The sequence below is a fragment of the Magnolia sinica genome, chromosome 4, assembly GCF_029962835.1.
Source record: "Magnolia sinica isolate HGM2019 chromosome 4, MsV1, whole genome shotgun sequence".
Classification (NCBI taxonomy): Eukaryota; Viridiplantae; Streptophyta; class Magnoliopsida; order Magnoliales; family Magnoliaceae; genus Magnolia; species Magnolia sinica.
This window is the reverse complement of record NC_080576.1, coordinates 5,968,846-5,996,176: the sequence shown is the minus strand read 5'-3', so window position 1 is coordinate 5,996,176 and position 27,331 is coordinate 5,968,846. Positions and strand designations below refer to the sequence as shown.

At 40.9% G+C, this 27,331-nt stretch overlaps 1 protein-coding gene and 1 pseudogene across 1 annotated transcript; one reads left to right on the top strand and one right to left on the bottom strand.

Moving 5' to 3' along the window:
• The first annotated feature begins 1,958 nt into the window (after positions 1–1,958).
• On the top strand, positions 1,959–3,110 carry LOC131242003 (transcription termination factor MTERF2, chloroplastic-like). The gene has a single exon (XM_058240356.1). It carries the CDS (start codon positions 1,959–1,961, stop codon positions 3,108–3,110), a length of 1,152 nt encoding a protein of 383 aa, XP_058096339.1.
• Positions 3,111–6,016: 2,906 nt separating this feature from the next.
• LOC131242002 (uncharacterized) lies at positions 6,017–26,833 on the bottom strand (annotated as a pseudogene).
• Between the last annotated feature and the right edge of the window lie 498 nt (positions 26,834–27,331).

Below are 27,331 nucleotides of genomic sequence, written 5' to 3'. Positions count from 1 at the left end.
CAAAATCAAACAAACTTAACCATTCAATTTTCTCATATGTTTAAACCCCTCGCTTTTTCAACAGTTTAGTTTTCTGACAACCGATATACAGTTGGAGGCATTGGAATAATAATAATAATAATAAATCCCTTTTAGCCTCAGGCTGAAAATGCTCCCTACCATCGATAGCCGCATCTACAGGCGCTCAGTTCCCCCTACATGGGCTACAGCGCCTCCGTTTTGAATGTAAATGCGAATGCAGTGCACACTATCTCTTAATGGAGATGTTTCAGTGCTCTGGAGTACCGTAACTTATTGTGCTCCCAGAGCACTGGAGCATTTCACATGATATTAAACAATTGGACTTTATAATAGATGGTCCAGATTGATTACACGAAATAGCTCTAATTAGAAATTCGATCCATCTATTTTTTAGGTCCCATCATGGATTCCTCGATGGTTTAGAAAATGGATGGTTGAGAAAAAAAAGAAAAAGAAAGGGCCGATTGGAGCATCCTACCGTTGATACTTTGCACATCGGCCCACAAAATGGGTTCCGTGTAGTTGGAAATTCAGATCGAAATTGATCGTACAATTGAACTGATGCAACTAAGAGCATTATGAGTTGTACTCTCAAGACATCTCTTTAACTTAAAAACAGTGACACCCAGATCCAAAGCTCAACTGGCAGACTGAGTGGAGATACCTCGTTTAAACACTTAAGGTCTTGGTATCGATCCCCAGCGGGGTTGGCACACATGGAGTGTGTGTACTGACGTAGGTATGTACTAACAAGCTAACCAAAAAAGAAAAAAAAAAACTTGAAAGGAGTCGTGAATTATCGCAAGAACACAGCTGGGAAATAGAATTAATGGTACTCTGCTAGTGTAGGATGGTTTATACTCGGTCACCTTAAAATTATACATGTGGCATACCAATCAAAGTAAAATGCCCAAATTGTGAGCTTCGCTTCACAGATAAATCGATCACTGGCGCACCCCAGTCGTCCCCCAGAGGCCTTGGTGAGTTGCCCACTTGGAAATGATGTATTTTTTGTGTACTGTGTATTTTATTATTTTAAGCATTAGTTACTTACCACACTGAGTATGACCGTGACAGCAGTAACTTCTAGACATAAAAATGAGACAGCACTTTGTAGGTCCTTCCACAATATATGTGTTTTATCTACGTCATCCATTCATACGACTAGATTATTTTAGGTTATGCCCCAAAAAATGAGGTAGATCCAAAGCTCAAGTAGACTATACCATGAGAAGAGTATTTAAATGGTAATGCTCAATTTCCATTGTTTTCTATAATGGGGTCCACTTGATCTTTGAATCTCCCCCACTTTCGGGACATGGTATAAAATAATCTATAAGAATGAATGGATGGCATGAATATAACACATATGATGGTGGGTCACGTGAATATTTGACTTCAAAGTGCCTTTGTTATGAAAGTTAATACAACTTTCAAACACCTGCAGTTTTGTTTAACGTATGTATATATTGTTAATTTGAAAGAAAATCCATAAAAATACATATCAATACATCCAATTAAACAGGCCCAAATACTAAGTGGAGAAATACCCGGATTGTTCATGACTCAGAGCCCGAGTCAACAGAGCCAATCTAGAGGTTTGGACTCGGACTTATAGATGATGAGTGAACATTTGTTTATTAAATGTGGACCGTTTACAACTAGTTGGACGGTTCAAGTTGAATCTTATGCAATGCACGTATACAATCTCATTGTACGGTGCCGGAGTATGAAGGTTTTTCTCGTATTTGAGATTGTTTTTGTGTTACACGTGTGCGACGTCTGAGAAGCGAATGACCAGCCATTTTCTTCCTCGCTACTTTCTGCCCTAAACCCCAAACCCCTACATAATTTCAAATTTCATCCTCTCAGGCAAGTCCAACGGCTCTTTTCCTCTCTCTCTCTCTCTCTCTCTCTCTCTCTCTCTCTCTCTCTCAATGCCTCTGCATCTCTGGGAGAATCTCATCTCATTCTCCGTCAAAACCCCTTCAAATCGATTCAAAACCTATCCATACTGCTCCCTCCCAATACCCTTGTCCCGGTTTTTCTCTTCCTCTCAATCCCAAAACTCCATCTCTGTGGTTGATTATCTAATCAACCAACATGGATTCTCCTCCGAAACTGTTTCCAAGGCCTCTACTGCCCTCACCCGCATCAAGACTCCCGAAAAATCCGATTCGGTCCTTGCTTTTTTCGTCCATTGCGGTTTCTCCAGGACCCACGTTGAGAAAATGATCCAGCACGCCCCAAAGCTCCTCTCCGCCAATGTCGACAAGACCCTCAAACCCAAAATCAAGATTTTCGAAGAATTGGGTTTTCCCCGAAATGACATTGTTGATATAGTTTCTACAGACCCTTGGATTCTCACTCGCAGTGCCGAGAAACAGCTCCTCCCTTCGCTCCTCCTCCTGAGGAGAGTCGTCCAATCAAACGCGGCCGTCTGTAAGGTGCTCAAGCTATCTGGGTGGTTCCTCAAATGCGATTTGGAGAAGACCATGGTGCCGAGCATTGATTTCATGAAAAGCTGCGGAATCAGCGAGGCCCAGATTTCGAAATTGGTCTTTGGCTTTCCAAGATTCTTCGTTCTTAAACCTGATACGATCAAGGCCGTTGTCAAAAGAGTGGACGAATTTGGTTTCAATCGACAGAAAAAGATGTACCTTCATGCCATTCGGATCGTTAGCTCAATGAGTAGAGAGAAATTGGAGTACAAATTTGGGATTTTCCGGAGCCTGGGTTGGTCTGAAGTTGATATATTATCTGTATTCCGGAGAGTGCCACAGGTATTTTCATTTTCGGAGAAGAAAATAGGGGAAGGAATGGATTTCCTTCTCAACACGAGGAAACTTGAAATCTCTTTCATAGTTCTAAATCCAGGAATGCTGGTGTACAGCTTGGAAGGTAGGATTAAACCCCGGCACCGGGTTTTGGAGATTTTGGAAAGAAAGGATTTGCTCCGCAAAGATCTCAACATGGTTTCGGTACTTAGGATGACGGATCAACGGTTTTTGGAGAAATACGTTCATCGGTATCCTGATGAATTCGAGAATCTTTTCAGAGCTTACAAGGGTTTGGAGCTAAAACAGTAAAAATAAAATCTTGTAGCAATCCTGAGGATTTAGTCCTTTTTTTTCACCTATGAGAAGTCAAATTGCTTATTTGAGATTGATGGGCATGAATATGAGGTTTTATGTGTCTTCATCTTCACTGGTTACTGGTTCCGCAACCTGTAAGAAAAATTCGAAACAGGAGTATGAATTGAAGAAATTGAATTATTTTTTATTGGTATGTGGAGATGCTGTTTTCAAGAAATGGGATTGACTTTCTTGGATTGCTAGTTTATGTATATGGATGTGAACTCTATGATTTTATCCTTATGCATGGTATCACATTTTGTTTCTTTATTCCGTAATATAAATGCTTGAATTGTATGTTACAAGGTTTGGGAGTAAAGCTCTAGTTTCACCAAGGAACCATCATGCATTTTTTCCTCACTTTTAACTCATTGAATTCAGAAAGGTTTTCCTTGATGTTACATTTCAATCAGTGTCGAATATGTTCTTTGATGCAACACATTCCAAGTAAATCATTGACTGCCTATTCATATGCAATTTTGAACCTTTGCCTTTTTCTGTAATTGTGGTGTAGATATCTCATCTTCTCCTTGACTGTCTTCAATTTATCCTTCCATTAGTACATGTCATGGTAGAAATAGATGGCACTTCCAATTCCCCTATTCAGAAAAGGCTCAATAATAAAGAAATCTCCACATTTCTGAATTGTGATGGTCTACATGCGTCTACTTCTTCTCATACAACCAACCCCCCCCCCCCAATATAGCTCTAGGAGAGTATCTATGATGCATTAGTGGCGATGTCATGAGAAGTCTGTTGAACCTTAAATGGAAGGAGAAATCATACTTAGGTTTTCGTATGTAAACTTGAAAAAGGATTAATGTCGAGGCTTGTCAAGCAACAAGACCTGTAAACTAGTAACAGATCTTGTTACAAGAAGTGGCGTGGGTTTCTTGGCCTTTCCCTAAGCTCCGACTTGTGCTAATGACCACCACAGCAACTGCCGATACAGCACTGATAAGGAAGCAAGGCGATCATAGAACAAACCAACGGCACAGTAAGCACCAAAGATTTGAAGGGGTGGGGCACCTACCATAGCCCATGGCATTGAAAATTGCATAGGACATCTTGACTGGCTATTGACCAAGAATGTAGCAAGGGATACTTGATAGGAACTGTAGAATTCCAAAAACCATCATGGTTGGCTGTGGTACAAACCATAGCATATTCTTGAACCACATAGCAAGAAGAATGTAGAACTAACTCAAGACGACAGCAAAACTAATTCATAGGTAGGTGACCCCAACGCTCACGGCCTACTCTTTGGCTTTCCAACATTTCTTCCTGTTTTATGCGAGTTGTCTTTACTACATTCATCACATCCTTCTTTCTGGCCAGATGTATGTGTTTGTCATATCATATGAGAAAGGATACAATACTATCAATATTATTTTAGTTAATTGCCAAGCAATAAGTTTCCATAAACAGGTCACACACATGTGACATTTGAACTTTCATTTGTTGGGTCTTATGAGGGGGGTAATGAATCATGATTCAGGAATCTCAGGTAGTTTTTGGGTGCTTTTGGTGGTGATATTAGTGTGAGTTCCTTCGTGGGACCCAGATGAGCCCACTTACGATAACTAACCCCCATTGGCCCAAAATTCACCAACTGGATCAGATTAAGGGTATGGAAAATGGAAAGTAGCTAAAAATAGTAGTGTGTTCAAGTTGCAGGCCCTGAACGGATTGCTTTGATCATTGGATCATGGTGACTAAGGTGTTATGATCAATCCCCGACGGAGCATCATATAGATGTTGTAGTGCAAAGTATTCTTCACACCATTTTAATGGTTCACCTTATGGCTGCATCTGAGGATAAGATTGAACCCACATTATCCCCACTTCTCGAACTACAAGGACGACTTAATTGGGATTTTTGCACCATGGCCCACCAATGATAAATGCACCACGTAAAAGGCCTAGATCATCATACTGTTCTACCGCATGTGCACAGTGATGGATGAGATGATTAGGTAGGTCATCCGGGGCACCTGCTTTTCCCATTTTTCATCTGCAAAACTCTATGAATAAATTGATTTCTTGTTTTTGCCATCAACTACAGCTGGTTAAAAGGTAGTCTAAGATCCTTATTTCTTTTCTTTTTATAACGAACATTTTGTTCTACAGGGGCAATATGGAGGCCAGGATTCCAATGGCAGATTGGAAAGGTTTTAGGGTCGAACTAGTTGTAGCGATCAATCCTATACCCCAAAGCATTTTCGTGCTACATAACTAGCATCAGCACAAACGTTTCAAATGAATAAAGCAAGACAACCAACCAGCTACATAACTAGCATCGGCACATATGTTTCGAATGAATAAAGCAAGACAACTGACCATCCACAAAATACTTGTAGGTGATCTCACAACCCATTTTTACAACAGAGGAGCTGTTGCATACAACCAGTCGTTGGTTATCCTTCCTGTTTAAATCGAAATAACTGACCAAAATGTAAAGAAAGAAACAAGCTTACATAGCATCTCCACATGCCAAGTGCCACCACCAAAGTTTCTTCCTTCTTTAACAAAGCGAGCTTCTATACACACCCCCACTTGTGCCTGCATGGCAGATAGTTGCGATATTCAAGCGATCGATCATGTGAGTTTTGACCATGAAGTTCTTCTCATCCAAAAATCAGGTCGGCCCACGGCCACTCATCGGGTAGGCCATGATGTTAGAAATGGGCGGCCGGTTTGAAAACTTTTGCTAATACATTGCCTAGCAAGCTGCAGCTCACATATAGCATGGACCGACCTGATTATTGGGCCAGGGCCTCTACACCATGCTGGCACATGTGGTGGCATGTATATGAACTACCTTATACATGCGCAGGCTCGGTAAGCTCAACAAAACGGTATTGTAACAAGTGAGATGTTTCTTCCTATTTCCCATACCAAAAAGTATTGATTTGATTCCTTCAGCTCAATACCAGATGTCTGAGAAAGCCAAGGCCTTGCCAACCCAAGCCATGCATTAATACACGTTAGTTTCTACATCTGCATTTTCTACTCTCCATCAACATCAATGTGAAAACGAAAAATCACAACTGTGGGGGAGCTCTCATACATACAGATTTGTGTTACAAATATCTGCTCAAAACAAACAGCCATTGTGACTGAACTATGGACCTCCATTGATCAAGATAGGCAATTGCGCTATCACATGCTGTGTAGACTAGAGACTTAAATACTCTACAGGCAATAGACTAATGGGCTGTTGCATGGTTAAAGGCATTAAACAATGCAGATCCTACATATTAAGGTAGAACCAATTGCCGCACCTGATTGCATGTACTGTTGGGAGAAGTTGTGTATTCCAGCATCTGTTCAAGCACCTTTTACATTGAGAAGGAGAGAGAACATTTGTTTGAATGAAGCCTTTTTCTTGTCTTCAAAAGGGGCATCTGGCATCTAATCACAAGGGAGCACCACGTTGGGTTCGCATGCCAAAGCTACATCAGCGTCACTGCAGCCGGAAGATTGAATATGGTCACTCATCCGTCAGAGTCTCATCCTTTGAGCCACTGTCATGTAAGTTGCCATTTTCAACATTCACAAGGAGTAAATCAGCGTCTCCTGTGTGGGGCTGCAAGGATGGTCACTGATGCTCCTGCTCCTCATCCGCATCCATGGCATGAGGTAAAGCAGCATCTCCTGCATGGGGGGGAGATGGCGGATTCTGATGCACGTTGTGCTCCACGTCTGCATCCATGTCAGGTGAGTTACTATTTTCACCATTTTCAGGTGGTAAATCAGCATTTACTGTATGGGGCTGGGAGGACGGGTTCCAATGATCGTGCTCATCATCTGCATCCATGGCATGGGGTAAACCAGCATGTCCTGTTTGGGGCTGAGACAATAGATCCTGATGCTCATTGTGCTCCGCATCTGCATCCATGGCATGGGCTGCAGCTCTACCCGGATAAGCAGAGAACTGATTATAAGCATGCCCCATTACTTGTGCCTGGCATACCAAGAAAATACAAAACATTGTGAGAGGTTCTTTTTAAGGATTTCAAACGAGTAGATGATCTAAGACATCCCATAAGCAAGGAGGTAGAAACTAGCAAGTCCTATCAGCAGGCTTCGTAAACAGTTTGTAACTCTAGACTAAGTAACATCTAGAGGATGTAGGAGAGTAACAATCGTTCAATATGAATCCATGAAATATCATGAAGCAACACATTAAAAATTTTCAGGAATTGCGCTAGCCCCATATTGCACCATCACCATACGCACTGGAGCACACATGCAATCTGGCTATGAGATGTTAATAAGGTGGTCACACACTGAAGATGTCTGTAGAAAAACAGAGCCGGTCAAATCAACAAATGGGCCACCCCATATGAAATCAATGTGCAGATCAGAACTCACCAATGCTCCTCATACATCGTACAACATGTGGCCTGTCTTGTTCAGTTGCAGAGCCTCATTTTTTTTGCTATAGATCATCTGCAGGGCATGGCAGAACAAGTGCAGGGAATAGGGATCGATGCCATACATGTAACACATCGGCAAAAGTGCCACGTGAAAAGTTGCATGTGTTGGGGTGCATGTGGGTCTAACAAGCCTCATTTTTCTAATCCTGCGGATAAGTTCAAAGGCTATTATTTCCAAAACACCTACTATCATTTGCTAATGACTCAGGGGCCTGACCTCTCTGAATAATTTCATGCATTTTCCTAATCATCTAAAGCTTGTTATAGTTTTTATCCATTCCATATCACTCCAAAAGAATCCCATAATATGAGAAAAGATCCATCTTCAAAATTTATGTTTTCAAAATTAAAGCCCTCCCATTTGGGAACCTCAGCAAGCAAAACAGACCACTGTCACTCCCTGTAACGTGTGAAATGCGAGGGTCAAAGTAATAGTATGCCACAATAACAGCTCATTAGCTACACGCAGTGCGAAACATGTTCTACACAGGGCACACACAAGAATCCAGATGGCTCAAAGTCTGTACACTCTTGCAGTAGCAGAGAGGATCATGAATAACAAAAGATATTAGTTGGACATTACACTTCCATCAAGTATGCTCAACCGAGTTCAACTGACCTCAAACCTTGCACATGCAGGTGAAAGTGGACCCCACATATGGAAGTTGTAAGACTAAACAGTATGCTTCCAGACCAGAGGGCCACACCCACAGGATGTAATCGTGTATTTCCTTCGCTTCTATTAACTCGCTAACAGTAAATGGGTGATTCCTAGTAATATGAAGCCAATACACAAACCTGGTAGAGCTGATGAAGTTTGAAGTTGACGATACCATCCATCTCTTGTGTGTCACTTACGAAATGAATCCTCCCAGTATCTCCAATAAGACGTTCTGTATATGGAGTGGTCCCGTCTAGGTTCAAGGCAAGACGATCTGGTCTCTGAAGCGGAAGCTGGAATGTTGGTTGTAGCTCATAGCACTGTTCGAACAGAGATCGGTGGCAGAACACATACAACCCCAATCGTGTTCAAGACATGGCAACAACCAATCTTCTAACGTCGTGAAGGTGACCCACAAAACGAGTACGAACCAGAGAGAGCAAAATAAAGTCATTTTGCTGACCTTGGAATTTATCAACTGTTGTAACCTGTTCATGAGTAAAAGCATTCAAGAGTGGTCAATGATAAGGACAACAAAAGGGGCCATGATACTAACAAGCATAACAACCATGCTTCATATTCAAGTTATGACAAGCAAAACAGAAAAAGATGCAACCATTCTATGACTTGCCTTGCTAGGTGGGCCAATACCACATGACATGCACCGCCTGTTGACAACATCACGGATCAGAAGTTTCTGGCCATTGTATGTGGTCAAAATGGATATCTTACTGGCAGGGTAACCAAGCAAACGCATGTACATGTATACACTAACAATATATTCAGCCTCCCCTTCATTTTGATAGAACCAAGGCGACGGAGCACTCTCATCCCGTCCATGGTAATCAGGAACATCAACCAGCTGATATTCGTAGCCAAATCCAGCATTAGCTTTATGAAAGATAACTTCCTTGTGCACGTAAGGAAGGTCACCCAGATCCCTATATCTCCAGTTGTAAAGCTTTGCTATATTTGGTCTTGCTCTACCCTGGGCATTGAGTTCAATATAAGGAATACCAAGACGAACAAACCTTGTGAACAGGCTCAGATCCATGTGGCTATACTTTTGAAAAACCATGTTTTTCACGACTGGTGGCAGCTGGTGATGATCACCAATCAGTATGCACCTCTTCAGCCGTGCATAACCATCTTCCTGTCTTTGAAGCAACATTGGGATGAATGTCTCTATCTCCAAAATCTTCGCACTTTCCTCCATAAGCAAATTGTCATACTTGAAGCCCAGCTGAAGAAAATCCTTTCTCTTCAGAGCAGCATGGGTGCATGTCATGGCCACAATCTTTGCCTGCTTGGTCATCAGATAATTTGCTCGATCAGCCGTTGATTTCAGCAATTCAAAGGCCCTGCACTCCTCAAGCTCTTGAAACATGGTTGTAAGATGGCGGAAGCACCCTTTTGCTGCCCGCATGTCCTTTTCAAATGACTGGCCAGTGAAAACTGGCTGAGGTGTGTTAGAGAAGAACTCCTGAAAGGGGAAGCGGTCTTATCTTGATTTTGTGCACAGGCAGAAAGAAATTGCTCCCAACGTGAGTAAACACGGAGCAACCAAAAGTATCCAGCAGTTTCACAAGTATAACCCACATCTTCCGGCAATTGAAGAGATCTAGCAAGTCTCTCAACTTCACTCAGCAGCTCTAATCATCGGACAAGCATTGCATTCACACGGCCTTGTCGGCTGAAATCAAGATCCGTGTCCAGCTCTTGTTCACCTTGACCCAAGCGGAGAAGGTATCGCACAGGGACATCCCTCTGACATAGGGTTGGTGATACACATTAGTCTCTTAAAGAGAAGAATGACCTAATGACTTGGATTATGCTAACGGCAAAGAAATTACAATATAAATAACTAATGGAAATAAATATGGAAGAAAAAACACACACACAAGCACATACATGGCTATATTAACCATTTCCAATTCGAATGTGTACGCTCATATATACACCAAATGCAAGGAAAGGATTGTCCAATAATGACATGACATGTACAATGAATCATGCCATAAACTTGATACCTGCATTATCTTCTCGAAAAGATCATTCAGAGCCTGATTTGAATGAGTGATGATTAATGTTCTCTGAGAAGGGCAGTTACGATAAAGAACATTCAAGATCTGCACAGCGGTATCTGTCTTCCCAGTACCTTGGGGACCTACCACCATCGTCAGCCCTGGCTGAATACCCGATATGATTGCTCCTATCTGTAGGTCAGAAAGAGACAGATAAGATAATCCATGCATTGGAAAAGGTAACTAAACAAATTTTCTAAAAATTTTATAGAGCATTACATTTTAAAAATAATAATGGATGAAGGCAATCAAAATGATTCCGATAATTCCACTAATGAAAACAGCGGAGGTACCTGAGTGGGAGTAAATCTAACTGAGTTCTGCTTTGGCTGATCTTGGGGATAAGGCCCAGGATCAGGAGGAACATACGCCTCAACAATAAGCTTTTCTTTCTCAGCATTTCCATCAGCCATATTAATATCATTCATTGTGGTTGTACTGCCGGACTTTATTTCCTGGGAGTGCATAAGCATTACCCTTCAGGCCCACGGTATTAGGTGGGATGGGATTCAGAAAACATCATTATTACGCATGGCAGGGACTGTTCCCGGTGACCATGGGATAAGCTTAATTTCCTTTTTTGTTTGTAACACGGTGTTACATTGAAAGGATATGCCCATCATCATTTGAAACCATTGACAATAACACACATGTGTTATATCTAAACCATTCATTTGTTTTGTAATCTCATTTTATGGAATGGGCCTAAAAATGAGGCAGATCCAAGACTTATGTGGCCCCAAAGAAGTTTTCAACGGTAAGTATTCAATCCCCATTGCTTTCTATGATGGGGTCCACTTGAGCTTTAGATCTACCTGGATTTTTGGCCCATGCTCTAAAATGATCTCCAAAAATGGGTGGACGGTGTGGATATAGGCCACACATCATGGTGGGACCTACAAAACTTGCTAACATTGAGTGATATTAGCACGGGACCCGATACGATTCCATCTAGCCTACTTCAAGCTTTTCCACTCTTCCCAAACATGGAGTGGAATTGGCACAAGACCAGAAGCAATTCCATCCCACCTAAGCCCATCTAATCCAGCCGGCCAAACAGGCCCTCAGTGTCTTGGGCAATGTTATTGGGAAAGGGGGTTCTGGATTTAAATTCTCTGTGCTATCTGGGTTCGTAAAGCAAACCTATCAAAAGACGGAAAGAATAAGGTCAACCATTTTGTGCACGATAGCAACTATCAACAATTTGCCATGCATCGTGGCAGCAAATAAGGAATTGAACCTACTATGGCAGGTTCGAGCCGATGCTTCAGTGGTAGACACAGTGCATTTCAACGTTGAGGTCTCTGGTTCAAGCCCATACTTGCCTTAAAAAATTAAAAAATTAAAAAAAGAAAAACCCTACTATGGGCCTATGGCCACTAGTAATAGTAGGATTTTGAACCCTGCTCTCCACTAATGGCACGTGCGTGCAAGATACCAAGATCTAGGCTCTTCATCAAGTGGGCCCCCCCATATATGTTGCATGGCATGAAAAGTAGGCCTGTGACATCGAGTCAGCACACTGCACACATCCATGTTGACTGCAACCTGAAAGTTTTTTTAATGATCAGATTTTTCATTTTTTTATTTTTGTACACGTTGAACACCTGATGACCAGAGATGCCTGATATATGGCCATGGCACATACATGGTGGAACCTACCGTTGGCAATTGAGGGAGAAAAGGATTCAAAATCTTACTCCTACAGGTAGCCATCACATGCCCCTCAAATGGTTTGAAGCAGAAAAGGACCTACCTGATAATCTGAGAAACCGTCCCTCAAATGGTTTGCATCAAGAAAAGTATCTTTGAAGTCCACTTTTTCCAAAAGATCAGGCATGTTTGTCCATTGTGCAGCAGAAGGGTTTCCATACCCTAAGAATACATTATGCAGCCAGTCAGGAACAATACAAGATTCATTCATGAGGTCTCGTATGACCCATAAACATCTTCTGCACCTTTTTCTGCAATATCCGTGACATCCATGTGGTACTGTGCTGTGTCTAAGGCAACAGTCACTGTGCGCATTTCCCCCATTAGGCGGCTTCCATTCATCTCTTTTAATTCGCCCAGTGAAGTCATTCATGAGAACTCCCTCCTCATCACGTATCTCAATTACTTCACATCCGCGTACAAACTGAAGGCCAAGCCTTTCGGTTACACTCAACTTTTCAGCTTCCTCTGCACTCAGGGGCTCAAAAGAGGGGCGAATAGAAAGTAGGAATAAGACGTCATGCTCTTTAACGGCATTCCATTCTGATCTTATATGTGCTCTATAACTGGAAATGCTGAATGTAACCTCAGCTGTAACAGATGATGGCTTTACTTCTCCAATATTTGGTTGCTTTACCTCCGCAATCCTAAATTGCTTGATTGGCACCGCCATCCTTGACCAACCCCGAAACGCAGTTTCTCCCTCATTGTTTATGTAAGCAAGAAGGTGCGGTACGGCCTCTTGAATATCCTCACGGATTTCGTATGTTGATTCAAGCTGGAAAAGATTGAAATTTCTCAACAGATAATCATGAAATGTCAAAAACTGCAGATTAAGATTTGGGAGAGCCAAGCATCCTTCCCCAGAGTAGTTGATACTCGGTACAAGGCTTTCATCCCACATTATCTGCTCGTTTGGGTAGAGAGGAAGGGCATTTATAGCTTCCTTCGGGGACTGCCGTTTTCCAAAAAAGGAGACCGCAACCTCAATAAGAAAATCAGCCCTCTTGGCCCATGGGTCTTCATTGGACACCAATTTGAGCTGTAAGGAGAAAGTAGGTGTTACCCTCACCAAGCAGAGAAGAAATCATGCTAAAATGACAACAGGTAAGTCAACAATTATCAGCTTAATCATTTGTATAGGAAGAGCATTTTTATTTCTTTTTCATTTTATGCATCTCTCTCTCTCTCTCTCTCTCACACACACACACACACACACACACACACAAAGCCAATGACATGTTGATGTTTACAGAAGGTTTATGGTGGGAAACCACCCAAGGAGGGTCCACAAGTGGACCCCACTGCTGCCTGAATAAAAATATCTTCTCCTTTTTTTTTTCTTTTTTTTTTTTATATTTTATTTTATGAATTCTGCCAAGATAATGGTCCTATTGAAATGTTTCCTAAGGAAGAAACATTGAAATATTTTGAAACTGGAGGATGATCTAAAAGTTATAATTTTCTTAAGAAGAAAAACAAAAAAAATCTTCAAAAAGAAAAAACAATAATAGTTGTCTATTGAATTGTTGGGCTATAGATCTCATCTGATAATCCATCTAATGCTCCGATTGACCTGTGGCACCCGTAGGGTTAATCAGATGGCTCAAACAATGGAACGATACAAATGTGTAACCCACAAGTGGAACTGGCAGCTTTCGTGGAGTTACATGAAAACCATAGCATGAGAAAAGGCTTCGTACAAATCACACAGCCCATTATTATGTATGTTAGCCTTGCAAGTATATAAAGTATTTTTTTCATTTTTTCTTTTTTCTTGTTTGGATTAGGTGCTTTAGCTAATTACTTCCTCCTTTTACCACAACAAGTTCTATGATTAGTTTTGAGTCAAAATAGGCAAATTAATCATGTGGGCAACAGGGTTCCAACCCTCAGCTTCTTTAAATTCAATAGGGAATGTATCCAAGGTTACAAAAATGGTGATAGATATTGATGCAGGACAACTAACCATTTGCTCTAAAAGTTCGAACTGATAGGGCGTGGCGAATCAATCCCTTTATCCCTTTATCTCATAGCCTAAGTCAAGCCCTTGGCCGAAGCCCCTTCGTGAGCCCCACTTCACATCAGTCCCACCCACTCCGAGTGTGCCCCCACTTCACACAGGCAACCCCACTCATGCCCGATGAGAAAATGTCCTTACATTAATCACCCCCAATGAGGAGTCTCGAACACGAGACCTCCTACTCTGATACCATTTTTGATGCAGGACAACTAACCACTTGCTCTAAAAGCTCGAACTTTTAGAGCGTGGCGAATCAATCCCTTTATCTCATAGCCCAAGTCAGGCCCTTGGCCGAAACCGACTCGTGGACCCACTTTACATGGGTCCCGTCTCACATGGGCCGCCTACCCTGATTGTGCCACCGCTTCACACAGGTCACCCCACTCGAGCCCTGTGTGAAAATACTCATGCATTAGATATGGATGGAAAGTAGTATCCACAATTCGATAGAATGTAAACTATTCTTCTTTTTTTAATTCCTGAGATTGGATACAAGCCCTAGGAGATCCTTCTAGGATGGAAACGATTCTGCAGGATTCAATCAAGGAAAACTATTCTTTCTTGTTTCCTAAGATTGGATGCAGCCCCTAGGAAATAGACTCTCCCAGAAAAATAGGGGTGACACATGTAACAACCCTAAATTTTGGTACATTATAAAAAAACTAAATTAAATAAGGGAGGATGTGCCCATCCTATCTTATGAGAATTTTCTTTAAAAAGGGATACGAAAGGTTTCTGCATTTTTTTTTAAAAAAAGAAGAGATAGGAAGCCCTAAAGTAAAAGGAAGAGAAAATTCTAAGAAGGCTCGATCAGGTAAGTTCTAATCGTTAGATCTTTTTAACTTTTTTATTATGTTGTTAATTTCTTCTTAATCTATACAATGGATGACGTGGATTATCTACACCATCATTGTATAGGTGTGTAGAGTCAATTTTAATAAAGTAATGTTTTTATGATTTCGGTCTAATTAGTAATATTTTAGGAATAAATTAAATAGATGGAATCTGATTGTATTAGGATAGATCTGTATGGATCATATGATCCGTAAGGCCAACAAATACAAGGGCCATAATTTTTAGATCAATCTAACAATCAGATAGGTCACATTAGTTAGATTTAAAAGTGTTTAATAAAGGAATCTTAGATTTTTGCACAAGTGTTGGTATCGCTTGACTAGAAGGTCGAGATGGGTCATCGGTGTATGTGTGGTTAGATCCACACCATCCATCTAATGTATAGAGGCAAAACATGATAATACCTCAAGAATCTGGATGATACAATCATCCGATGGGCCACCCTGATTAATTATTTGACATTCAATTTCAGGATTTTAAAAAGAAAATCTAAATATTGATAATTAAATTTACATAAACATATAATTTTAATTATTTGATTATTTTAGATTTAGCCACTTAGAATGTTAATCAAATGTGGACCCCACCATGTAATATAAATAAATGAATAATAATATCGTTGATATAATTGATAGGACCTTGGAATTCAAATCAACCTAATTACATTGCAGAGTTAATACTACCAAACTCAAGTGAGTAACCCAACTTGTCTCATAATTCATTAAAATTAAAATAAATCATTGTGATTGTTTGATTGATTTACTGGTTTTAATATTTTGATATGATAATTGCACGATAAATTTATATGCGAATATTTTAATCGAGACAACTATGCCAAATATGAAAAATATGCATTTTACATATAATCCCTCATTTATTGCATTGCATAATGCATAGTCGTTCCTAGGGGCCCTCCCTAGAAGAAATGTCGATCCTGGTAGAGCGTTACCAGATGCAGGCTATGCCCAAGCCTACCGAAAGGTGGAAGCCTACCCAACGGGTGGATGCGGGTTGACAACCTCCAACCCAAGCAGATGGATGATCATCCCATCTGATGCATTCATACATCATTTTACATTCATATCATTGTACATGTATTTATGTATTATTTTAATTTCTATTATTATGAACCATGCTGGGTTACATCACTAAGTCTGACCAGCTTACATTTTTATTGATGAAAAAACCGTACAGAAAAGCTATTAGCAGATGATATGATGCAAAAACCAAAAGGATCTACTGTACCTGAACACGACCCACCTGAAACATGGGCATACTTATCTAAAGATGAAGTGGCGGCATTGGACAATTTTTGATTATATGTTTTATTTTGTTAGCATAGTTTGATAATGCATACTAGTATTTATTTTGAGACTTTAAGTAATTATTTAGATTTATTTCTTTGAAATAATGTTAGCATGAAATAAATATCATTATAGTATAATGATATAATAAGTGAATGATTTTAAGGTTCATTTTATTTTAAGGATCGTTAAGATTTATATATGTTTAGTTGATTGGTGCTAAGTATTATGTATGTGTGATTGAGATTATGGTGGACCTTATATTGAATGTAATTATTATCTCTGATTAAACCGATTAAGGAATTAAATTAGTACACTTTGTGTACGAGTTACGAACTGAAACTTGGGTCTGAGGGTGCACACTCTGTACCCGAATTTTGGAGCATGACAACACACCTCTAGTTCCTCTTTGTTGTGAGACACCAGGTATCTTTCTTATCCTATTTCTATTTCCATTTCCCTTATATTCCTGTTGCAGCTCTATTCCCGTGGGTGACTTAATTAAGGTGAAGAATGAGGTTCCAAAAAAAATGGTATGTACAAATTCTGTCGTCTTCCAATTCAAGGTTTCATTGTTACCCATCTATCACCACCAGCTTAACAAATTTAAAAATTCACAAATCTCATCCTTTGACTAAGATCTTGATTTAATTAAGCAAGACAATAAAATAAATGAAATAAACCCAATCCTCTCATCACTGAAGTCTGAAAGGAGGATCTTGAGCAGCATAGTTTTTCCAGATAACTAAACATTCAAAACCTAACTCGAGCTGTGGCAAATTTGTCTTTGTGAGCCTGTTTTCATTCAATCCATAGGTCCCAAACATAAGCACTCAGAAAAAAAAAAACCTAAAGAACTCAAGTTAATTCAGATGAGGTTTGATGAGAAGCTTTTAATAACAGTCAACTGTTTAACAATAATTTGGACACGTGGCTGTACGAGATCATACCTGTGGACTCATTCTTGTGATCTTTACAACTTGAACCACAAGGGAATGGGGCAAACACAGGGTATGTGTAATGCAACTCATAGCTATTGACATGGTGCTTACATTTTTCAATTTCAAGTTCTTCTATTTTTTATCAAAAGAGTATACTCTTATTGAAAAAAAAAAAATGTTTATGAGCCCTTCAAGAGTGGGTTGAATATCTACGGAAGATAGCAAATCATAGATTACCTTAAATATACCTAAAGAGCCTACATGCTACTGCAGCACTGAATACCACACAAGGGCACAAGCAGACATGAACAGTTGTAAAAGTACAATGCACACACACTCAAGAATAAAGCAAGACTTAACAGTCCTGCTTTTGTGTACAAACTACAAACTATGATCAATTTGCAATAAGAGTTTAGAAGACACAAATTTGAAAATTGTAGATTTCACCAGAATAGTATCAGATATGGGCATTGAGAAATGAAACTCCAATTTTTAAGTACGGACCTTATTGCAGATCAAGTCTTGTAGCTCCTCTGTAGATAAAACAGCCAATTTCATTGAGAGATCAGCACGTTTATGAATTGAACCGATGTTGACCAACGCAAGGTCTCGCAACTACAATCACCACGAATATTTTAATTTAATGATGCACATGCTAATAAATAAATAAACAACCCCAGAAAATCAATAAACAATGTCTCTAATAAACAGTAGTTGTTTTAAATGACCATCAAGTATGACCACTTACAAACGGACCTTAGGGACTTTTTTAAATACAAGTAATTGGAAAGCCTGCAGGCGAGAATAATGAGCAAGGAGCACACTGTCATCACTCATCTGTGTCCCATCAAAATCATCAATCTCCAAACCTTCATAAAACTGTAGCAGGTCCACCAGTTGTACAAAAAGCCGCCCCTTTTAATGAGTATAAAGAAAGCTTAAATGACATTTAGCAACAACAGCAACATCAGCCACAACAGGCTTCAAATACCTGCAAAATATCAAAGAATCAAAACATAGCCATGAGATGAAAAAAAAAATAATAATAATAAACAGTGCCGTTGATATTTATTAGTTGCTGACCTAACCTCTTCTAAAGGTCTATTCGAGCATTCATTGGAGAATGTGGTCAGAGGACAAAAAGTTTGGAAAAATAAATAATTGTAGAAGGCAACAGCTGGTGATGGCCACAATAAGTTAACCTCTGAATGAAAAACAAATTGACAGGCCAGCAAGTAAAAAATAAGCTTACTAGCCAACAATGATGGCTGCTCTTATAAATGAGAAAGAGGCAGGATGAAAAGATTGACAACATTTGCAGACCACGGAATTCAAAAATGGAAATCATAACTCAAATCCAAACAAAAAACTTGCTTATCCTTACCTATTCGTGATTTCAACCTGCTTTAGCAACACGCTTATGCTCCTATTCACAAACATGAGCATGAAAAAGATCACCTTTTGTTTATTCATTACTTGACAATATAGTGGGTATTGAGTTCTTTTCCTGATTGCCTTGGATTAGAAAGGTATTTCCATCAAAAATAGAAGATCTAGAGTGTGTGGAATTACTAAAATCCCATTGTGCAGAATGGCCATTGCTGGTTTCGTGTACCATAAGAAACAAGCCCACTTGCCGTTTCTAGTTTGATGGAAGAAGTCCACCCCAACCAATGTGGAATGCAATTCTGCATTTTCCAAACAGGGAATTTTTCAAAACACAGGTGAGTGCAGGGAACATTTGATCAAATACACATTATATCACTTTTATAAACTTGGCTTAACTCGAGGATAGACATACTTAATTTGCTGGAGGGTTTATACTGAGGGAAATCCTTCCTGATGCCAAGGGCAATGATCATGATGAAATGAAGGGCTTAGGGGGTATATGAAGAAAAGGCACAATAGAACCTTTAGAGCCGTTGTTCTTGTCAAAGATAGAGGGAAGAACCAAAGCTTTAGAATGTATTGGAGAATTACTACAAAAAGGTTGCAGGGAGTAAGAATATTTGAAGGCAGATGGAAATCAGTGGCTGAGAGCAACTTATGAGTACGAAAGTGGTAATGAAGTGGCAAAGAACAACAGCTTGGTTAAAATTTTACTTGTGATGGAGCTCAATGAGCAATCCACAGCCAGAAGGTTGTTTAGTTAGATATGACAAGGGTAATAGTATAATACCAATGTGGGATCCTTGAAACAAATACAAGTTAGAGACTCGACCAAAGCTGAAGCTAGAGCACTCTCGCAATGCTGGGAGTTTTTAGGTCATCACTCATCAATATCGAGATACCTCTTCATATTCATAAAAGGCAAGTCCCCTAATGCCATGGTGTGGGCATTGAAGAGAAGCTTAGGTCAGTGGAGACCATTGCACATTGTTGAGGAGATGTGAAGCTTATAGAGTGCTACAGAGATTCAGGCTCCATTACACTGCATGAGGAAATGAGGCAGCCAACATGGCTATGGAAAGAGTTCCTATTTTATCTTTTTGTATTGAGCAAGCTCTGCCTCTTGTAGCTATATACTTTAATTTAAAGATTGAATCTTCCAATGTACTGAATGAGACAACTAAACCAGCCAAGAGCAAAGGAAAAAAGCATGTGGATTTTCTTTTTCTATACCACATCTGCCCTGGTTTAAATGTAACTTTTTTCATATCATTCTAATAAAATCTTTATTAACTAAAAAAGAAAAAGAAAAAGCAGTATACAGGGGCTTTTTATTGGAGAAAAGGATACAGGCAAATGGTTCCTAATTTTTCAAGAAAGTCAATACACCAGAACCCTTCCCCAAATCCAAATTTTGATTTTTTTAGAGTAAAATAAAAAGTTCAAACGTTGGATCTGGTGAAGGGTTTTCTGGGATATTGAGGATCTTGAATTTGCTCCATAAGAAACATTATAAAAATAACATGAAAGTTCTAGACCAGGAATTTAATCATTTCAAGACACATACATGAGCATAAATGTGGAATTTGTTTAGTACATGAATAAAATAATTGAAATGATAAGAAACAGAGCTACCAAACTCCTACATAGATTCTAAAAACACCAGTCCCCAATAAAGCCAATAAAATGGCAAGCAAAAGCAGAGTGACAAGAGAGAGTGCATGTGAAGGCAAGAATAAGACCAGAATGAACACATATCAGGTTGGATTCTACTGCATTCATCGTGTTGAGATGTGGACCCACATCTGGGGGTCGCACGACCGGTCGTGGCCCCTGCTCGACCAGTCGTGGACTGGCTCGACTCAAAGTCCAACGAGCATAAGATTTTTGGTTCCGAGGTGCTCGACCGGTCGTGGCCCATTCTCGACCGGTCGTGGGGTCCTCTCGACCGGTCGTGCAGTCTGCTCGACCGGTCGTGGTTACGCAGATTCGTTTCCGAATCTAATGCGGACTGCGGATTTCGGTGTCGCCTTTCGCAAGGGTGCGAAAGGAAAGTTGCCAAAACTATAAATTGGGGTCCTTAGGGCTATTCTAGGGTTAAGGTGAATATTGAGAAATATTTCTAAGGTGTGTGCAAGGAATTTTTTATGTTCTTCCAAGGAAGAGGTTAGTATATTGCCTTGTAATCTTTGTTCGTTCTTCATAGTGGAAGTTTGCATCCATGGTTTTTTACCCTAGTTTGGGATTTTTCCACATATATCTTATCCTGTGGTTTGTTTGCATTGCTTTGATCTGTTTCTAGTTTATATTTCTTCTTGTTTATCGTTTGTGGGTGAGGCCTGAGATTGGATCTAGGCTTACTGCGCTGTTAGCGTGTTGCGCAACAACTGGTATCAGAACTATTGGTTTAGTTCTATTGGGAGCGATAATAGAAGAAGGGAAAACTAGAATTGAGAAGTTTGATGGTTCAAACTTTCCCTTCTGAAAGATGCAGATGGAGGATTATCTGTATCAGAAGGACCTCTATATTCCTCTAAGAGGAAAAGAGAAGAAACCAGAAAAGATCACAAATGATGAATGATTTTTACTAGATAGAAAGGCTTTAGGAACGATCCGACTCTCTTTGTCTAAGAGTGTCGCCTTCAATATATCCAAGGTAAAAACTACAAAAGAATTAATGGAAGCCCTATCCACCATGTATGAAAAACCATTTGCGTCCAACAAGGTTCATCTTATGAAACAGCTATTCAACATGAAGATGTCAAATGGTTGGAGCGTGGCTGAACATCTAAACGAGTTCAATACAGTCACGAGCTAGTTGGAATCCATTGGCATTGTTTTTGAGGATGAGGTCAGGACGTTATTGATCTTATCCAGTTTCTCAGACAGTTGGGATGGTTTGGTAATTGCTGTGAGCAATTCTTCAGGGTCGACAAAGCTGAAATTTGATGATGTGACCGGTCTAATTCTCAGCGAAGAATTTAGAAGAAAGACCTCAGGAGTTTCAGGGGATTCAGGGAATACTCTAAACGTTGAAGGAAGAGGAAGATCACTAAACAAAGGAGGTAATAAACACGGGCATTCTAAGTCAAGGAAGAAGTCCAAGGGACCGAAAGACAAAGACGGGTATTGGCATTGCGGTAAGAAGGGGCATATGAAACATGATTGTAGGGCGCTCAAGAAACAAGAAAGAAGCTGGAAAGGATTCAGTGAATCTATCTGAGGAGAGTGACACAAAGGCGTTGATTTTGTCTCTTGATGCGAGAAATGAGTCTTGGGTTATAGACTCGGGTGCTTCGTTTCATGTCACCTCATGTAAGAAAATTCTGCGTGATTATGTGTCATGTGACTTTGGGAGAGTCTACCTAGGTGATGATGAGTCGTGCAGTATTGTTGGAAAGGGAGATGTTCATATAAATCAGAAAGACGGAACGACATTGAAATTGAAGGATGTTAGACATGTACTGAGTTTGAGAAGGAATCTGATCTCAGTCGGGCAGTTGGCCGATACCGCTCATGTGACGACATTCACTAGTGATTCCTGTAAGATCACAAAAGGTGCCTTGGTGATATCTTGAGGCAATAAGGAAGGTACTTTGTACGTGACTTAAGGATCGTATAGTTCACTCGCAGTCACATCAACTGGAGTGAATGGGCAGTTATGGCATTAGAGATTGGGACATATGAGTGAGAAATGGATGAAAGTGCTATTATCAAAAGGGAAGTTACCGGGGCTGAAGTCTATTAACTTAGAATTCTGCAAGGACTGCATATATAGCAAGCAGAAAATGGTAAGTTTTAAGAAGACGGGACGCGCTCCAAAGACGCATCTGCTGGAGCTTGTACACACTGATGTGTGGGGACCGGCACAGGTATTATCTCTTGGTGGCTCACGTTATTTTGTTTCTTTTATTGATGATGCTAGTAGAAAACTGTGTGTCTATTTCTTAAAGCATAAATCTGATGTATTTGCTGTATTTAAGAAGTGAAAAGTTATGGTAGAAAACGAGACAGGTAAAACAGTAAAATGTCTTAGATCTGATAATGGGGGAGAGTACTGTGATAAGAGATTTGAGGAGTATTGTACAGTAAATGGAATCAAATATCAAAAAATGATTTCAGGGACATCGCAGCAGAACAGTGTGGTTGAGCGCATTAATAGGACCATCCTTGAGCGCGCCAGGAGCATGAGGTTACATGCAGGATTGCCCAAGACTTTTTGGGCAGATGCTGTGAATACTGTTGCATATCTCATCAATAGAAGTCCCTCAGCACCATTGGATGGTGGGCTACCAGAAGAAACGTAAACTGGAAAAGAAGTGAACCTTTCACATCTCAGAGTGTTCGGTTGTACTTCATATGTTCACGTTGATGCAGAGCACAGAAACAAGCTAGATGCGAAATTCAGGAGGTGCACGTTTATAGGCTACAGGCAGCATGATTTTGGTTATAGGTTTTGGGATGCAGAAAATAGGAATATTATCAGAAGTAAAGACATATTCTTCAATGAAAAAGTGATGCATAAGGACAGTGTGCGTGGAAATAAAGTCGAGGAAAAGGAATTGGTAGAGTTTGAAGAGTTACCAGACACGAGTGTTACAGCGCCACAGGATGATCATGCACAGGAGCATTATGAGGCAGAGCCACATACACCGAGTGTGACGAGGTCTACTCGGGAGAGGAGATCCACGGTCCGATACTCTCCCTCCTTACATTATCTACTGCTGACAGACAGTGGTGAACCAGAGTGTTTTGAAGAGGCATTACAGTCGAATACACGGGTTAAGTGGGAGCAGGGCATGGATGAGGAGATGGACTCTCTCGAGTCTAATCGTATATGGGAGCTAGTCACTCTACCCAAGGGTAAGAAAGCTCTTTATAACAAGTGGGTCTACAGACTGAAAGAGGAGCACGGCGGTTCGAAATGGTACAAGGCCAGATTGGTTGTGAAAGAGTTTCAACAAAAGGCAGGTATCGATTTCACTTAAATATTTTCACCTGTGGTAAAAATGTCTACGATTCGCATGGTCTTGAGTATAGTGGCTACAGAGGAAGACAGTCTTTCTTCATGGGGACCTTGAAGAAGAGATATACATGCATCAGCCGACAGGATACGTGGCACCAGGAAAGGAGAACAAAGTGTGCAGACTAAAGAAGAGCTTATATGGTCTGAAGCAGGCCCCGAGGCAGTGGTACAAGAAGTTCGACAGTTTCATGTCGGAAAATGGTTTTAGGAGATGTCATGCAGACCACTGTTGTTACTTGAAGAAGTTTGATACGTCATACATCATCCTTCTTCTGTACGTTGATGATATGCTTGTAGCTGATTCAAGCATGAAGGACATCTCAGATCTTAAAAGACAACTGTCTAGAAAATTTGTAATGAAGGATTTAGGAGCTGCAAAACAAATCCTAGGCACGAGGATAAAGCGTGACAGGGAAAACAAGAAACTGGTTTTGTCACAGGCAGACTACATAACCAAGGTACTTGATCGATTCAATATGGGAGGTGCTAAGCCGATTGCACTCCGTTAGCCAACCACTTCAAGTTATCTAAGGAGCAAGGTGCAAAGACGTAGAAAGAACGAGACTACATGGCTAAAGTCCCATACACGTCAGCTATTGGGAGTCTCATGTATGCTATGGTGAGCACGAGGCCTGACATTGCTCAAGTAGTTGGAGTTGTTAGCAGGTTCATGAACAACCCCGGGAAAGAACATTGGGAAGCTGTGAAGTGGATCCTTAGATACCTGGTAGGTACTAAGGATGTAGGGCTGTGTTATGGTGGATCAAAAATCAAGTTACAAGGCTACGTCGATTCAGATGTGGCAGGATACATCGACAGCAGAAGAAGCACTACAGGTTATGTTTTTTCTCTGGGTAGTGCTGCAGTCAATTGGGTCTCTCGGTTACAGAAGATAGTGTCTATTAGTACGACAGAAGCAGAATACGTTGTGGCTACAGAAGCGTGCAAGGAGATGGTGTGGATACAAGGTTTCATGGAAGAGTTGGGTAAGAAGCAAGCAGATTGCAAGTTGTACAGTGACAGTCAGAGTGCAATACACTTGGCTAAGAATTCAGTCTTTTATTCAAGGACTAAGCATATTGCCATCAAATATCACTTTATATGTTCGTTACTGGAAGATGGATCGATTACTTTAGAGAAGATTCATACAAGTGAGAATCCTGCGGATATGCTAACCAAGACAGTTACACGGGAGAAGCTGAAGCTCTGTTTAGCTTTGATTGGTCTTCAGGGTTGAAGACAGGGAGGTGATACGCTCCGGATGAAGAAGACAAAGGTTTATGGTAATGTGTCTCCAAGTAGGAGATTGTTGAGATGTAAAGCCACATCTGGGGGTCGCACGACCGGTCGTGGCCCCTGCTCGACCAGTCGTGGACTGGCTCGACTCAAAGTCTAGCGAGCATAAGATTTTTGGTTCCGAGGTGCTCGACCGGTCGTGGCCCATGCTCGACCGGTCGTGGGGTCCTCTCGACCGATCGTGCAGTCTGCTCGACCGGTCGTGCAGTCTGCTCGACCGGTCGTGGTTACGCAAATTCATTTTCGAATCTGATGCGGACTGCGGATTTCGATGTCGCCTTTCGCAAGGGTGCGAAAGGAAAGTTGCCAAAACTATAAATTGGGGTCCATAGGGCTATTCTAGAGTTAAGGTGAATATTGGAAAATATTTCTAAAATGTGGGCAAGGGATTTTCTATATTCTTCCAAGGGAGAGGTTAGTATATTGCCTTGTAATCTCTGTTCGTTCTTCATAGTGGAAGTTTGCATCCGTGGTTTTTTACCCTAGTTTGAGATTTTTCCACGTATATCTTGTCTTGTAGTTTGTTTGCATTGCTTTGATCTATTTCTAGTTTATATTTCTTCTTATTTATCGTTTGTGGGTGAGGCCTGAGATTGGATCTAGGCTCACTGCGTTATTGGCGTGCTGCGCAACACATCGATCCACCTTTTTGGCTTGGGGAATGGACATTCCTTCTTTTGTGAGCAGCCGGATCGAGTCTTGCAGTTCCTCCGTCGACTTGTGAAGAACTTGATGATCGATGGTCAGCATGTATTTCGATTCTGAAGAGACTGGGGACTCGGAGTTATCCTTCTTCTCTTTCCTGGTTCAGCCCTTTTTCTTACTGATGTCATTTTCTTTTTGCTTGTCTTGGGGCTTTGCCGGGCCATGGGGGTGAAGAAGAGCATCTCTGAACGACCGACCTTCTGTCAGCGGCGTGTTATCTACAGAGGCCAAAAGGAATGTATTCTTCTGCGTCTCCGACTGGACCACAGAGGAGGATGACTTGATATTGATGGGGCTACGTTCTGGTCCGTATCTCGCCCTCTGCACCAGCATCTTTTTGCCACCGAAACTCTCTCCATTCAATGTTTGGATCACAGTTAAAAGATCTTCTTCTGAGCTCATCCAGATCAGAGCAAAGCCTCTGTATTGCCCGGTTGCTCGATCCCTTGGCATTATCACATCCATGACCACCTCTGCGCAGGCAAAAACTCTTGAAATGTTGATTGGTAGTCATCCCTCAGGATATCCTTTGGCGTAGAGAGTAGGATAGCTTTCTATAGATCTGTATTTTGTTTTTCCTCTCACCTTTTCTTTTCCTTTTCTGTTAGTGACCTCTGTCCACGAGTCCATTTCCGATCTGTTCCTCCGTTGCATAGTGCCATCTGGATATTTTTCCATCGTTACTTCCGTTGTCTCAGCGTCATCGACTCCTCGTCTTCCTCAGCGTCGTCGGCTCATTCCTTTCTTTTGCCTAAATTCCACATTGCAGGATCCTTAATTGCATCCTGATCATCGCAGGCTCGGAAACCTGGGTGTATGGATCAAAGGAAACCCGGGTGTCAATCTAGACATCCTGATCATTGCAGGCTCAGTATTCACGGACGGACCGATCTCCAGTGCGAAGCGATAGAACGAGTTCTCCCTATTTGGAACCGAAGATGTTTGGATCCTTGTATGTGGGATTCCCCTAGAGCTATGGGTGGAGGATTTCTTCATGTCAGTGGCCTCCCTCTTAGGCTCCTTCATAGAAATCGATCCGAAGACCAAGAGTGGAGAAGAAATGGCTGTCTTGAGAATGACGATTAGAAAACAAAAAGGGAACCCATTACCGCACCAGATCACAGTGCTGGCGGACAACAGAAACATCTTCCTCCCTCTGCAAAAGGAATTAAAAGATTCCGCCACTCTAAGATGGGTTGACCTATGGAGATTGAGAGAATCTCCATCCCTGGAAGTCATAGGATCGGCGATGGAAGACGGAGCACGGCCTCGGTGCTACAGCGGAGCACCGAACACCATCATGGTGAGGATATCCCAAAATGTTGTATGTGTTTCATCCATGTCGTCCATCTATTTTTACATAATATTTTATAGTATGAGACAAAAAATGAGTCATATCCCAATCTCAAGTGGACCGCATTACAGGAAACAGTTTTTAATGAGCGTTGACCATTAAAAACCTTTTCCGATGCCATAAAATTTTTGGATCAGGCAGATATTTGTTTTTTCCCTTCATTTCATCTGGGTCTGTATGACCTAATCAACAGACTGGATGTCACACCCAGATCCATAGCTCAACTTGCAGACTGAGTGGAGATACCTCGTTTCAACACTTGAGTTCGTATCGATCCCTAGTGGGGGTGGCTAACATAGAGTGTGTGTACTGACATGGGTGTGTACTAACAAGCTAACCCAAAAAAAAATAAAAAAATCCACAAACAGATTGGATGTCAAATA

Coding starts and splice junctions, on each gene's coding strand:
- LOC131242003 (XM_058240356.1), top strand. CDS start 1,959: ATGCCTCTGCATCTCTGGGAGAATCTCATCTCATTCTCCGTCAAAACC.